This window comes from Danio aesculapii, chromosome 23 (assembly GCF_903798145.1).
Source record: "Danio aesculapii chromosome 23, fDanAes4.1, whole genome shotgun sequence".
Taxonomy (NCBI): domain Eukaryota; kingdom Metazoa; phylum Chordata; class Actinopteri; order Cypriniformes; family Danionidae; genus Danio; species Danio aesculapii.
In genome coordinates, this window is record NC_079457.1 from 12,068,808 (window position 1) to 12,084,346 (window position 15,539).

The 15,539-nt window shown below is 36.8% G+C and overlaps 1 protein-coding gene and 1 long non-coding RNA gene across 6 annotated transcripts in view; both read right to left on the reverse strand.

The window, feature by feature from the left end:
* Nucleotides 1-11,032, reverse strand: part of LOC130217768 (uncharacterized) — a 91,276-nt gene extending 80,244 nt beyond the window's left edge. The window contains exons 1-2 of the long non-coding RNA XR_008835903.1: nt 10,974-11,032; nt 10,770-10,871 (exon numbers count right to left, since the gene is read on the reverse strand). This is a non-coding gene — a long non-coding RNA (uncharacterized LOC130217768). The remainder of the gene's footprint in view (nt 1-10,769; nt 10,872-10,973) is intronic.
* A 1,827-nt stretch (nt 11,033-12,859) lies between these two features.
* The window catches only part of rarga (retinoic acid receptor gamma a), a 121,440-nt gene continuing 118,760 nt past the window's right edge, over nt 12,860-15,539 (reverse strand). For all 5 annotated transcript variants that reach the window (XM_056448870.1, XM_056448868.1, XM_056448869.1 and 2 more), the window contains one exon: nt 12,860-15,069. In XM_056448870.1, the coding sequence (XP_056304845.1) occupies nt 14,711-15,069 (359 nt within the window). In that variant the 3' untranslated portion in view covers nt 12,860-14,710. The remainder of the gene's footprint in view (nt 15,070-15,539) is intronic.

Genomic DNA, 15,539 nt, shown 5'->3' on the forward strand with positions numbered 1-15,539 from the left:
TATAGGCTATGTGTTTGAATGGTAACAAACTCAACTGATAAAAGACAAAGTCTGCCATTCTTCAATTCTCGTACAGCTCTCCCAACAAAAATGCTTGCAGCACACAAACAGCTTTGCTGTATCAGCCCTGACATCGCAGGGAAAAACATGCAACAAACCCTGTGGATCATGGAAACAAACACATACGACCCTTCATGAACTGCTAAATACTATATGTCGTGCGTGGATGTGGTGTCACCCAGTCATTGGGTCTCACAGCTTGGCAGGTCTGCCTTGCCTTTGGAAGCATGTACTCTCATGAATAATTAAGAAGCAGGGTCTTCTCCTAGGGTAAGAGAACTCCGCTATGAATAATGATGAGAAACCGATGTGTCATCACTTCACTAGCAGATGCACGCTACGTCACCGATTTTGATCCCACCTCATGAATTATTTTAAACCCAGAAGATGAAATTAGCTGACAAAAGCTCAAAATTATCCAGTTTTCCCCACAATTAAAGCTAGTGGTGCTAAAGCAGGTGCTAATGTTGTCTTAACTGATGCTCAACATACACAAATCTGTTGAAATTTCAAAAAAGGTACTGCAGGGTTTCTTGAACCTTTAAGCAAAATAGTGAACTGTAATTTCACAAAATTCTAGGTTACTAGCTATAAAATGAAGACAGTTACTCTCAAATTAGTGTTGGCCTGAATTGTAATATTAGTGCATTCTTCAATAACATTAATAAATGCTGTAGAAATATTGTTCATAGTTTACAATAACTAATGCAGAAATTAATAGTAACAGATGAAGTTGGTAGTACATGTTGAATTCAGAAACATTTGCTATTAGTGAATTAAACAGTGGTCATTAGGTAAAATGCAGCAAGCAGTTATTTTCTGTGCTTGCACTTATGAATATTTACATACAAGACTGTAAGTGATTCAATGCAAGATATATTCACACTGGCAGTGAAAAGTTGTTATTTTTTATCCTCACTAATTTAATCATACAACAAAAATCAGAGAGGTGAGGAAAAGAAGCATTTGAGAAGCATCAGTTGAGGTAAATAAGTGACACTTTGATACAATTGAGACTACAGGTGCTTTGTAAGACTGTAGTTTGAATTATGCCCCCCCCCCCCCCCCCCCCCCTATCAAAATCCATGCAAACATAAACCAAACCCCAAATTCTAAATGAATCCATTTTCACTAGAAAAACAAAGCACAAAGACCAACAGCTACATTCAATTACAAATGCACTGTGCTGGCTTTTGATTTACCTGTAAAGATACTTGTGTAGGATTGGACCATTGCCCTCCTGTTATCCTCTCTTGCTTTTTAACAACTTTTTGCTGACCTTCACCTCATTTTTTTTCTCTGTTGCTTTTCCTATACCACTCCCTCTCTCTGTTTTTTTCACCTCTCCACACTCACTCCCCTAGCAGCATGACGGGAGCTAATTATAAAATCAATGGAGCCGGGCTGCCTGCTTTACTGCTGCCTCTAAAACCTTAACAGGGAAATCACTGTAGGATTGATGACTCCTTCACTCTTTATCTCTTTTAATTAGAAATGTAAAAGATATGAAGAGCCTGGGGGCACAGCACTGCACCCTGGCATTACAACAATCTACCTGCTCTCCTTCCTTCCTACCTTCCTTCCTGTCTTTCTTTCTGTCTGTCCTTTACTGGGTTTTGATGTTTTTTAGCAAGTCACTGCCCCGTTTTCCTGGATTTGTAACGTGTAATCTCCTCTATATGTTTCTGTCCTTCTCTAGAACACCTCCAGCCAGAATCTTTTCTCCAACATTTGAAATGAAAAAAATTATGGGTCATTTTGCATTTTATTAGGAGCTGATGGAATGGTATTAAACCAGTGCAGCCCGTATGGTCTCCTCTTGCTGGGAAAGATATTAGAGCCATTCTTTTCTTTTACATCCCACTGTAATTCCTTTTTTTTTTTAGCTATTTTCTTCACTTTTTGTCTGAAGCCCTTTCCTCATTGTTCTATTTCTTGCATCATTTTTTGAGTAATATGAACCTTTGGTGCGTTATTATTAATATAATAATTAATTCTGCAGGTTTATTGAGGAGAGGTATGCTATTACTTTTCTAGTCAATGGATTTACAATTTTCGGCAGAGACAGAATAAAACAGAAGAAAAGGTCTTATTAAAGAAAGTCACCCAAGCCATTTATAGTGGAGTATCATAGTGATTTTGGGGCAGATCGGTAAGCAACCACATACCAAACAGAAAACGACCACAATGCTGTGCTAAAAACTCCTCTGAATACACCGCAATGCCTTCACAACCACCTACCATACTATACCTCACCAAAAGTTTTCGGCCTGTGCCAGCCTTGAGTCTTTGAGAAAAATGTATAGCAAAATGTAATGTTTAAACAAGTGATTTTGACTGTTTTCACAATGCAAAATGAGATAAATTAAATGTTACTTGTCCTGGATATAATTTCAGATCTTGTTGGGCCTTCTGAATGCGTTATTGCAGATTTAATGAGTTTATACTAGTCTACATTGTAGTCACTGGCATGCTCACTAATAACACGATTATTTCCAATAATCAGAACTTAATCATGAAAAGATGTTTACATGACACAAGCAGACATCTTTACTCCCATTTATTCACAACTTTCTGATTCTGATTAACGGCTGCGTGGTGGCGCAGTGGGTAGCATGTTCACCTAACAGCAAGAAGGTTGCTGGTTGAGCCTTGGCTGGGTCAGTTGGCGTTTCTGTGTGGAGTTAGTATGTTCTCCCCGTGTTTGTGTGGGTTTCCTCCGGTTGCTCCGGTTTCCCCCACAAGTCCAAAAACATGTGGTATAGGTCAATTGGATATGCTAAATTGTCCGTAGTGTGTGTGTGTATGAGTGTGTATGAGTGTTTCCCAGTGAAGGGTTGCAGCTGGAAGGGCATCCGCTGTGTAAAACATATGCTGGATAAATTGGCGGTTCATTCCGCTGTGACAACCCCAGATTAATTAAGGGACTAAGCTGAAAAGAAAATTAATGAATGAATCTGATTATTTCCTACTATGTCAATGGCTGCTTTCTGGCCAACATTCAGTAGAATACCTACTTTTGTCTTCAACTTAAGAAATTCATTCAATCATTCATTTTCCTTTCACTTAATCCCTTATTTATCAGGGGTCGCCACAGCAGAATGAACCGCTAACTATTATGGCATATATTTTACGCAGCAGATGCCCTTCCAGTCGCAACCCATTACTGGGAACACCCATACACTCACATTCACACACACTCATACACTACGGCCAATTTAGTTAATCCAATTCACTTATACAGCATGTCTTGGGGGAAAGCGGAGAAGAGAACATGAGGGAGAACATGCAAACTCCACACAGAAATGCCAACTGGCCCTGCTGGGAACCAGCAAACTTCTTGCTGAGGCGACAGTGCTAACCACTTAGCCACCGCACTACCCTGCTGAAGACATTCATTAGCTTAAAAACATTAATTCATATTCACAAATGATGGGGAAATTTTCATTTTTGGGTGAACTATCCCTTTAAATCAAATGCAAAACACATTATCCAGCCCTGTGATGAACATTATAAGATAACCATGCTGCATCAGTCCTTTTTAGATGAATTTACACAGCAGAAACAGTACAGAAAAAGCTGCGTTGACAGTTTAGTGCTTTGGAGTACAAAGAAAATTTGAGAGTTGTGTCTCAGTGTGCATTCCTGAAGTTATGGCACCAAAAATTAGTGCTCAGAATGATAACAACGCAATTAAGGCATTTAGTTGCCTTTTTATTGCAATTTAAATAGGCACACACCACATAGTTTACTGTAATATATACTGTTATTTTTGTAATCGCATTAGTTTGATCAAAGGATTGCATTTATATGAGTTTAAGTTAAACCGATTGCCAAAATCATAGTAAATAATTGTTGTTTGAAATTGTATGTAAACATAGTTACTGTTAAAATAAACACTCAATGGCCATTTTATTAGGTACACTTGTTGAACTGCTCTTTGGAATTTAATCACAAGTAGCAACTCATTGCATTTAGGCATGTAGACATGGTCAAGAAGATCATTAGGATTGAGAAAGCATATAATGGTGAAGAAAGTTCATTTCAATAAAATTTGATGTTGTGCCAGACAGTCAGAGTGTTTCAGAAAGGGTAGTGGTCAAAAAATAGCTTGTTTTCAAAGTTTTGGTGCCAAAGTTTAGAGAAGAGGGGTGAAACTGATTTGAGCTAATAGATGACAACAGTAAGTCAATTAACCACTAGTTAATGTAAAGAAAAGGCAGAGGAAGCTGTTATTTATTAGCATCACACTGTTATATGATGATGCTACAGTTAACACTGGCTTACCAAATGTGAAACCAAAAGAGTGCAGTGGTGTACCGCAAATTGCATATGCCCCTTTAAGAGTGAAGTAAAAGCACTTCGATGCATAATCAAAATAGAGAGTATAAGAGTCATGTCATTTATAGCCTACAGTAGTATATTTCATGTTTAAAAAAAATGACTTATATATATATACACACATACACACACACACACACACAATGATATACTACCTTTATTTTTGGATTGACCTTCAACAGTAATATTTTTATTACGCTGATCTGAATTAAACTGAATTCAACAGTGACATTAATACTAAACTAAAATGAACCAGTTTTAATTCAACTAGAAGTACACCCACATTTTACCTTACCTCTGCCCTCCTGGTTGCTGGAATGTTTCACAGCAGACTGTGAAAAATTAAGTTATGACTTTTTAAGCTATGTTAAGCTGATCTGACACAATCTACATTGTAAAAGTGCTATAGAAAATAAGGATAAATAAAATTTCATTTTCGAAAAAAATTCACAATAGTATTAAAACCTTGTGAAAGAATCCAATACGCATTTCCCCATTTCTTCAAGCATTTTTTCTATACAAAGTTCACTGTCTGAAATGCCCATCTAACAGGCATGCTGGCTTTTATTGAGAGAACTGCAAGTTTGTAAAGCCTGTCCTAGCTCTTTGTGGTCGAACAACATGATTAAACAAACTGAAACACAATGAGTGATTTTTTTATAACAGCCAAAGCAGTTTAAAAAAAGGTTACTCGAGAGAGAGAGAGAGAGAGAGAGAGAGAGAGAGAGAGAGAGAGAGAGAGAGAGAGAGAGAGAGAGAGAAAGAGAGAGAGAGAAAGAGAGAGAGAGAGAGAGAGAGAGAGAGAGAGAGAGAGAGAGAGAGGAGAGAAAGAGAGAGAGAGAGAGAGAGAGAGAGAGAGAGAGAGAGAGAAAGAGAGAGAAAGAGAGAGAGAGAGAGAGAGAGAGAGAGAGAGAGAGAGAGAGAGAGAGCGCTTTTAGGTGCAGTCTGTCATGCATCACTTATTTTTAATTAGATTTATTTATTTAATAATGATTAAAGTGAAATGCATTTTGTGTGTGGGATTTAATTTATTATAGCATTTTATTGGTCATTAAATCAAAATGAACAATCTATTTAGCCAGATAATGATCAGTTAATGAGCGTCAAGTTTTAGTTCAATAAAAATTACAGAATCCCAACTCCAACTTTTTGGGGGCGCTCCACCCCAGTTGCCTGGTCTGATGAGTCTCAACAGCCGCAATAATGTTTGGATGAGAAAATGCCATAAACAACCTAAAAGCATGTACTGTAAAAAATGCTGGGTTTCACACAATCGATTTGTGTCGGGACAACATGAAGGGATTAAGTTAACTTATTAGTTTTTACAAATTTAAGTGGATTGATCATTAAACAATTAAGTTGTCTCCATAAAAAACCCTCAAGAATTTTTTTGTTTCTGCTCAATTTAAATAAGTAGTTTGAACAGCAAATGTCATATTTTGAGTGTAGATCTATCCTGTCTTGTATTAGTTTACTATTATCAGGGTTTTCTTATAGCAAGCTTTGTGCCTCAACGGAGCATGAGAAATGTTTGCAGATCATGTAGGATAATGCACAATGTCACAAAGCTCAAATCATCTTAATCTGGTTTTTTGAACATAACGGAGTTCACTAGACTCAAATGGCCTGCACAATCATCAGATCTCTATCTAGTAGAACACATTTCAGTTGTGCTGGAACAAGTGATTCGTATCATGTGCAGCCAACAAATCTGTAGTAGCTCATGTCAATATGGACCAAAATCTCTGAGGACTGTTTCCAGCACCATGTTCAGTCTATGCCAGAATCAGGCCAGGCCAGTGCTTCCAAGGTGTACTTCATAAGGTGTCCACTGGGTGTAAAATATACAAGATACAGTTACTTGTGACTTTATCTTTTCTATTCTTATATATTTTATGTACTTTCCCACTATTATGAATAGAAAAAAATACAGTATCAAATTGCAGACTTTACTCAGCCAGTTATCAAGTAATATTTGCAAAATAAAAAATGTTCAATACTGAAATATTGTTAATTTTAATCTTTAATACTGGAATTATAAACTACTAAACTGTAATTCTCTGTTTTCAAGTAAATAAGTTGGAGAATTAATAATATTAATGTGAAAGCAAGATATAATCTGATCCAATATAAGGTCATTAGGCTCCATTATTCTAAATCAAAACTTCATAAAATATTCCCAACAATCTCTTCATGCTGCAATAAGTGCAATGTGTCAACAAGAACTCATTCTTTGTGGTCATGCTGTAAACTACAACCATTCTGGAAAATATATTTAAGTTTCTTTCTGAAGTGTATTCAGTGAATCTGGAACCTGATTATCAAAGTTAAGCAATTCTAGTTTTTATGTGTATTACAAAAAAACTCATTTTACAAATGTGCAAATCCGATGCTGTTCCTACCTTTGAAATGTGGGTTAGAGAATTTGGAAATATGTTACACTTTGAAGAACTGAGATTCACACTAAATGAAAAATTGTCCACTTTTAACAAGATTTGGAAACCATTTATGTTATTTTGCAGATAGACTACACTGATAGATTGTTAATTAATATGTTAATTAATTCATTGATTTAATTTCATTATTTATTTTGTAATTATGGGGCGTCACAGTGGCGCAGTGGGTAGCACTATCGCCTCACAGCAAGACGGTAGTTCGAGCCCTGGCTGGGCCAGTTGGAATTTCTGTGTGGAGTTTCCATGTTCTCCCTGGGTTCGCATGGGGTTCCTCCGGGTGCTCCGGTTTCCCAGTCCAAAGACATGTGCTCTAGGCGAATTGAATGCAAGAGTGTATGGGTGTTTCCCAGTGTTGGGTTGCGGCTGGAAGGGCACATATGCTGGATAAGTTGGCGGTTCATTCCACTGTAGCGACCCCTGATTAATAAAGGGACTAAGCTGAAAATAAAATGAATACATTAATTTTATAATAATTTTATAATGTCTCTTTCGGTTTCATTGTCCATGTACACCTAGCTTCAATTTTATGGTACTGGTGTACCGTAAGTAACTCACGTCAATATGGACCAAAATTTCTGAGGGCTGTTTCCAGCATCACGTTCAGTCTATGCCAAAAATCAGGCCAGGCCAGTATTAGCAATTGAAACAATTTTTGACTCCTTCATATTGCCTGAGTTTGTTGAAAAAATGCTCGTTAGTAATGAATTTTGTTTGGTATAATTAGTATCTTTATTTTTATGTATTTTTGTTTGTACGAGTACATTTTAGATGAAGAAACGTGCAAATACTTGTTTCAATAATAAGGTAATTAATAGTTCAAATCAAGTAGGCCTTTTATAGCAAATAAAATATAGTACTTCTGACATTTTTCTTTATTTCATGGATTTGAGTTATGAATTACAGTATTGCAATACTACTTATCACGATACTTCAGCTGGTAGTATTGTAACGTGAATTATGGTATCACGACAACCCTAATAGGAAAATTACTACTATTTAAGGGTGTCACGATTTTAAATCAAAATCGATCGAAATTCATGCTCAATCTCGATTATCGAATCAAAAAAATGTAATCCTCGATGCTGCCACGCCCCCATGTCACGTCAGATTGGCTTGCCAAGCGAAAAAAAAAAACATGCTTGTTGAAGTGCTGGGAGCCAAGCTAACAGCTACAACAAACATCCAAAAGATGCGTGGCAAAAGAAGCATGGGCAACTGCAGACGCAGGAGACCTGTCGACAGAACTTGAACCCCCTCCTCTTTCATTGAAGTCGCCTTGTGGAAGTATTTTAGATTTCCAATGAGTTATGTTAACAAATATCAATGTTCGTGTTGTCGACAAAAATAACACAGTTTGCAAGCTCTGCTATGTACGTATACCACATTATTCCACCGGCAGCAGGACATGGCAGGCCATCTCTGCAGGCACCACAAAAACATAGAGTTATCTGTTAAACTGGCAAGTGTCACAAACTACTCTCCCGTTATCATTTAGAATAAAACTTCCAAGTAACTAAACACGTGCAAAGGCAATTACAGGTGCGGTAGGAGTATTTATAGCCACAGACATACAACCTTATTCAGTGGTAGAAAACTTCGGTTTTAGGCATTTAATTAGCATGCTAGAACCGCGCTACAAAATCCCAAGTAGAAAGCCGTCTCCCTTTTGAACTCTGCCCCTCACTGACTCTTTTGCCCCCCCAATACACCCCCCACACTCCTCTAACTTATACTCCTCACAATCACTGCACTATTTAACATCTGCACATTTAAAGTTTGCACATATTCATTGCACTGATTTATTTATTTGAACTGTACATACCCACTGCACATGGACATTTGTAATTATGTTTATCTATCTGCACACTTCTGCTATTAATAGCATCCTGTACATACATTAATTTATTGTAAATCTGTTCATAGCTAATACACCTGTATATAATGTTCATAGTACATCTATCTGTAAATATCACCATAGTTTTTCTGCACTTTATAACTTATACCTGTATCCTGCACTTGCTGCTATTGCACTGCTGGTTAGACCTAAACTGCATTTCGTTGCCTTGTACTTGTACATGTGTAATGACAATAAAGTTGAATCTAATCTAATCTCACAGCTACGGTGATACCCTCCATGCACAGTCATGTGAAGGAGAAAGTTATTGAAGGTCTTAGTAGTGCACATTTAGTAGCCTCGACTACAGATTGCTGGACCTCCAGAGCAACACAGAACTTCATGACTGTCAAAGAGCACAAAGGTCAGATATTATTATATTGCATAAAAGTCTTAAAATGGCATAGATTGTGCTTTCAAATTTTTGTTTTTTAAATCGAGAATCAAATTGAACCATGACTTCAGAATCGAAAATGTAATCGAATCGAGGATTTGGAGGATTGTGACACACTTACTACTGATCCCACAACCGTGCTTTCCTGACAAGATGTGCATGACAATCGCAGCTTCGCTCAATTGTGTTTGCAATTAGATTTTGATTAATCACCATTGTGAAATTTGAAAATTCATCATTATTGTTTAATGAAAAGATGAAAAGTGTGTAGGGAAGACAAAGGATTTTGACCATAAATCATCTTTGCAAGCATTCTTTCACCATAGCAATGCCTTTCCTCTCCTCTCTCAAGAAAAGAGCAGTTCATTTTTGTTGGTTTCACTGATGACCACTTAAATGGCTTTAATCGGAATAAAGAATGAATATCTCTCCACATGTGCCTCCTTTGTTGGTTTTGTAATTGGAACAATTGTGGCCTAGACGTCGCTCTCTCCTTTCATTATTGCTTTTTTCTCCTTCATTTAACTCTCATTACTCTCAGCACTATGCACTGAACACCACAGGAAGCGGCGCATGTTTGCCATGGAAAGAAAAACACGTCCTGCCTCTTTAAATCCATCACCTCAACCTATCTGCCTCGTGTTCCCATGGCAACCTCTCATTGAGATCGAATATATGGGGTCCTTGTAAACCAGTGTATAATGTATGGGCTGCGTTTTTAATCTTAGTCCTAGTTTATTGATCTTTTTAATGAATCTTAATTATAGCGATCTTTTAATTAAGAGTACCCTGTTTACTACAATACCCTTGAGCTATGAATAAATAGAATTGTATATTGCGAGCCCCTGTGTGCTCTTTACGTATAAAGTGGCCAAGTCTGAATCCTCCAAGTGCTGTGTCTGGCCATGAATTTTTCAAACATATAATCAATACATGCATGTGATTTGTCCTTTATGGGTACTGAAAATATCAACGCAAGCTTAAAAGGGTGTGGTCATGTTCCTGTTATCTCCATAACTCAAATAAAACAGAAAATAAAACCAAACTAAATAAATATGTATGTTAATATGAAGATCGGACTTAATGATGATTAATTAACATTAAACTGTTAAGTAAATAAGACCACATTGGTATCATGTTAATTTAAAATTGTCTTGCTAATATAACTAATTCAGTAATACTTAATTACATATTTTACAATGTTTTCCCTTTTAATTATCACACATTTAATCATGTAAAAGATTAAAGTCTGTCTTCCTAATGAAGCTAAATTTTCATAATAACCATCCACCCATGTCTCATGTCTAGGCCTTTAATGCTCCTGTATGAGTAATGCTGGGATGTTTCTTTGTCCTCAGATAATTACTGTATGACACATGCAGACAAATGAGGGCACACTGGCAGGATCCATTAGTTTTGGTCTCAGTAGTGTTTGTGTGTGGTTAGTGTGTGATGAATTACACTTCTCCAGTCAGCGGGGTCATTACAGCAAATGTGCGGTGCTCGGTCGCCCTCTGCTGGATGTTTTAACTGCTTGCGGATTTTCATGTTTCAGAAATTGTTTGACAACCCTGTTGTTTCAACGTGAATATTGTCAGCTGAAATCTTGTCATCGTTTACTGACCTCCGTGTCGTTCAAGTCGACTGTGATTTTCTGTTGAACACAAAGTAAACGGTCCTAACTGCCTTTTCATCTGCAGAACAGCGTGGCCAGGGCCTGCCAGGCCTTAAAAAGAACAGCGACACCATAAAGTATTATAAATATAGCACACATCGCAATTTATCACGTTCTAGAAAGTCATATGGCACTCTTTTCTGAAGTACATACCACATTTTGAGTCGTTTTTTAAGGGAAAACTTCCCTCGGCTGCAGGTTTCTAACTTCTTCCTCCCCGCTTCCATATTCAAATGTAACGTACATGACGCGTAGCTGACGTCATTAGTATGTCGTAAACGGAATAAATAAATAAATAAATAAATAAATAAAATATCAGCATGCATTACTGGCTTAAAAAATATGTTATTCCTATAATTTTTCTCCATATAAAACATCTTTATGGAACAACATGAATATTACAATTAAGAATAAATCTTTATTATTTTTTTAAATTGGTACAACAGAGATATATTACATTTATTTTCCTTATTTGATGACTTAGGGAACTTGTTAACTTACGAACACTTTATTAAAATTCATCAGTTTCCTATTCCATATAAGAAATTTAACACTAACGTAAATGCCATCCCAAAAGAATTAATACATCTATCAAAAATTAATTTTCATTAAAGAACCATAGAACCCTCCTTATTATTATAAGGTATTAGTATATATCAAAAGAAACGCAACAGTACACTTATTATATTTATATTATATTTATTATTATATATAACATAAAATTATATTTTAATAATAATAAATAAATATAATATAGTAATAAAATAAATAAATATATATAAAAAAAACTTGTTGGAAAATGCCAGGTAAATATCTTATTCAGAAACAGAATTTTTCAAACTGTATTTATTTTTTATTAGAGATAAAAGCATTGAAAAAGTCTTTAATGCAAACTGGTAACAAAACGAATGACTTGCTGTTAAGATTTTTGGAGGAATTGTTTATATTTAAATGTATTATTTTTTATTCTACAAATTTAATCGCAATTTATTATCACTGTTTTATTATGTCTTTTATTGTTTATTGATATACATTTATTTTAATACATGTTTTATTTTTATGATTATTATTTTCCTTATTATCTCTATCTTGTTGCTCATTGATAATATCAATCTTGTGTATCTACTTTTCACAAAAAAAGTCCTCTCAGCAGTTCCAAGTTAATATTTCATTGCATTTTTGCATGGTTTTTACTATTATTATCATTAATATTAATATCATTAATTAACAGTTCAGCTGACAATCCAAAAACAAATCATTTAAATATATTATTAACAAAGATGAAATACATTATAATGACATAAAAAAAGACAAGTTCACTGGACTCTGTCATTCGATGAATACACGTTTAAAAATACAATTATCTGTTCAAATATGTTGACCTGTGTATTTACAGTCTTGCAAACACATATTTTCATTTTATTTTAAAATCTATGATTGTGAAGATGTTCAATCATTTTCCTTCGGCTTAGTCCCTTAGTGATCACCACAGCGGAATGACCCGCCAACTTATCCAGCATATGTTTTACAGAGTGGATGCCCTTCCAGCAACAACCCAGTACTGGGAAACATCCATACACACTCATTCACACACAAAGAACATGCAAACTCCACACAGAAATGCCAACTGAACCAGCGACCTTCTTGCTGTGAGGCGACAGAGCTAACCACTGAGCCACCGTGTCGCCCATCCTGAAGATGTGTAAACAATTAAACTCAAATGCATTTATGAATGGTAATATAATGCCTATAATTTAAAATCAAAGGAATCTATACATACTGCATATTATATACTATATACTACTACACACTATACTACTATATAATATACAGTATATTTTCTTTCAGTTTTGCTGTTAAACATGAACTCTGAACAGGCTTTCTGGACATTCACACATCACTGGCAGTGAAAATGTGACATGTGCGCAACAATAAAGTGAGTACATTTTGACAGAATTAGCAGTTGGTTGAACTATTCCTATAGCTTTTAATACATTGAATAAAGCAGCACACATAAATAAACAGAGAGAGGGAGAGAGTTTCAAAAAAAAGTTTATTGTGCCTCATTGTTTATATGGCTTTTTTTTTAATATATATAACAGAATTTGTTTGAACACGAACAAAAGACTGACAATACATTAGCCAAGTTGAAAGAACAAGAAAAATATGACAAAGAGTTAAAGTAATCTCAACATTCCGCTTGCTATACGTGTGGCTGTGGCGAAACTCTGAAGGAGAAGAGGTCAGTATGACAGCTCACACACTCTCTGACAGCACCACAGTGATGACATTCAATTAACAATGTACTACACTACAGCTTATTGAGTGCAGCCATCCTCACATTCGACACACACACGCACTCACGCACACACACACTCACACACAGCTGAGTTGTGGTCATAGTCGTATTGCTTGACTGAGACTGATATCCTTTAACGTTCAGTGGCACACGACCACCAGATTGCATACTGTGTGTTTTTGGCAATAAATTGGATTAAAATATTTGATAAAATTCCAAAAACAAAAAATCCCACCAAATCTATAGCATCTAAGCTGAACATTCTGCACTGACTGTGTAAGATCCGCAGATTGATTTCAGTCCATGGCGGGATTTCTAAAACGCAACACACATAAATATTGCCCGTTTCTAGGCTGCCGCCAGACAGCAAGCGTTTGGTCCTTACAGAGATGCCCTGAGTCTGATTTCATGTTCTTTCTTTCTTTTTTATAGCAAGAATTCTGAATATATGTAGTATAACAAGCATGCTTTTCAAGTGTGTGTGTGTGTGTGTGTGTGTATGCGTGTATGTTTGTGTGTTACTACAGGTATGATGAGGTCTTGTATTTCATCATTATACAAGAGATTCAGTAACCGTCCATATGCATTTGTTTAGTCGTCCTGAAGTATGGTCTAGGCTGATGAGGTCAAATCCCACGATGATTCGCACAGCACTGGGCTCTCTCTCTGTTTCTGAATTTGAGTGCTGCATATCTTCTGCCTGAGCGCTCTGAAGGAAAGCGGTCCAGCATGATGACATCATGTGCATGATGCGGAGACTCAAAGGTAATGGACATGTGGGTGTTTGTGTTTGGAGCTGGGCTCCCTGACAGGAGTTGAACCCTACAAGCTGCAAACTTTGGCACAGACACACCATTCAATTGGCAGCGAATCATATGATGCAATGAAAGCCGATACGTAATGGCATTCCCCTAAAAAAACACGGATCGTTCGACGGGAGATACCCAGCCACTGATTATCAATGACATCTAACGCTGAGCCAAAGTGCCCAAGAACCCAACCAAGCAGCTGGATAAAGACTCAGCAGAGGTCTGCCAGTTCTAGCGATCCCATTATCGTTCTGCTCAGGAAAGCTATGCAAACAAAATATAACTAAGAAAATAGAATACAGGACAAAAATATATAAAGGTATATATAGATATGTATGGGCTTATTCATAAAATGTAAAGTGAACAAACTATCTCAAGGCTGAAAAAGTCCAAATGATATTCGAAAGCATCAACGACGACAGAAAAAAAGATTAGCATTTTCAGTTTTCATCCTGTATTTTCTTTTGAAAGAACGTTTTTTTTTTTGTTTGTTTGTTTTTTTTGTTTGAACCCGTTGAAAGTTGCTGTTAAAAGTCCATTTGGCTTCTCCTTTTCAAAGCAAACAAACACGTTTTATAAAAGCGGCAGTTATTTAGTCTGAAAAGCCAGTTGTTTTGTCTTTCGCCTTCCCTCTCTTTCTGCGGGAGAGGTCCTGAGAAGAGGTTTTTTTTTTTACGTGAGTTTCCTCACTGATGTCTCTCATCGTTGACCGAGTGGCCTGAGTTAGCACTGTCTGTCTGTACAGGTAAGGCTCTGCGTTTGCCCCGGAAGAAGAAGCTTGCTCACTGAGCTCTTCCTCCGTGGCTCTTTCTAGACACATCCGCATTGGGTTCCTGTCCGCCCCAGGCCTCTCCATCGCTGTCTGTACCCCTCTCCTCCTCTCCGTCATCATCATCGTCATCCTCCTCTTCTGGTGAAGGCTCGCTGCCGTTCTCCGTGGCCCAGCTGTCGTCTTCATCTTCCTGCTCTTTCTTCATAGTGAGCAAGGCGGGTGGAGGAGGAGCTGGTGGTTCGGGCTCCGGCTTCTTCTCTGTGGACTCGCTCTGATCCTCGAAGGCTTCAGGGTTTTCCAGCATCTCTCGGATGAGAGGAGGCATGGGGCCCGGGATCTCCATCTTTAGAGTTATGGCCCTCTCCGCTCCTGTTTCACACAAATAGTCAAGTTCAAGATGGTGTCATTTATATGTATATGGCAAGTTTATTTATATAGCACAATTATTTAATACACAATGGTAATACAAAGTGCTTTACATGAACAGGAATAAAAGTAACAAGTATAAGAAAATAAAAATAACAACGAATAAAAATGATTAAAAACAGATTAAAATGTGTTAAAACAGGTTATAAAAGAAAAAAAGACATAATAGTGCGATCTGTGGGACGTAGTACAGTGTTCATTCAGTAAAGGCACAGCTAAACAGACGTGTTTTCAGTCTGGATTTGAACGTGCCTAATGTTGGAGCACATCTGATCATTTCTGGAAGCTGATTCCAGCAGCAGTATGTAAGTAAGTAAGTAAAGGTTTATTTATACATTTACATTTACATTTAGTCATTTAGCAGACGCTTTTATCCAAAGCGACTTACAAATGAGGACAAGGAAGCAATTTAC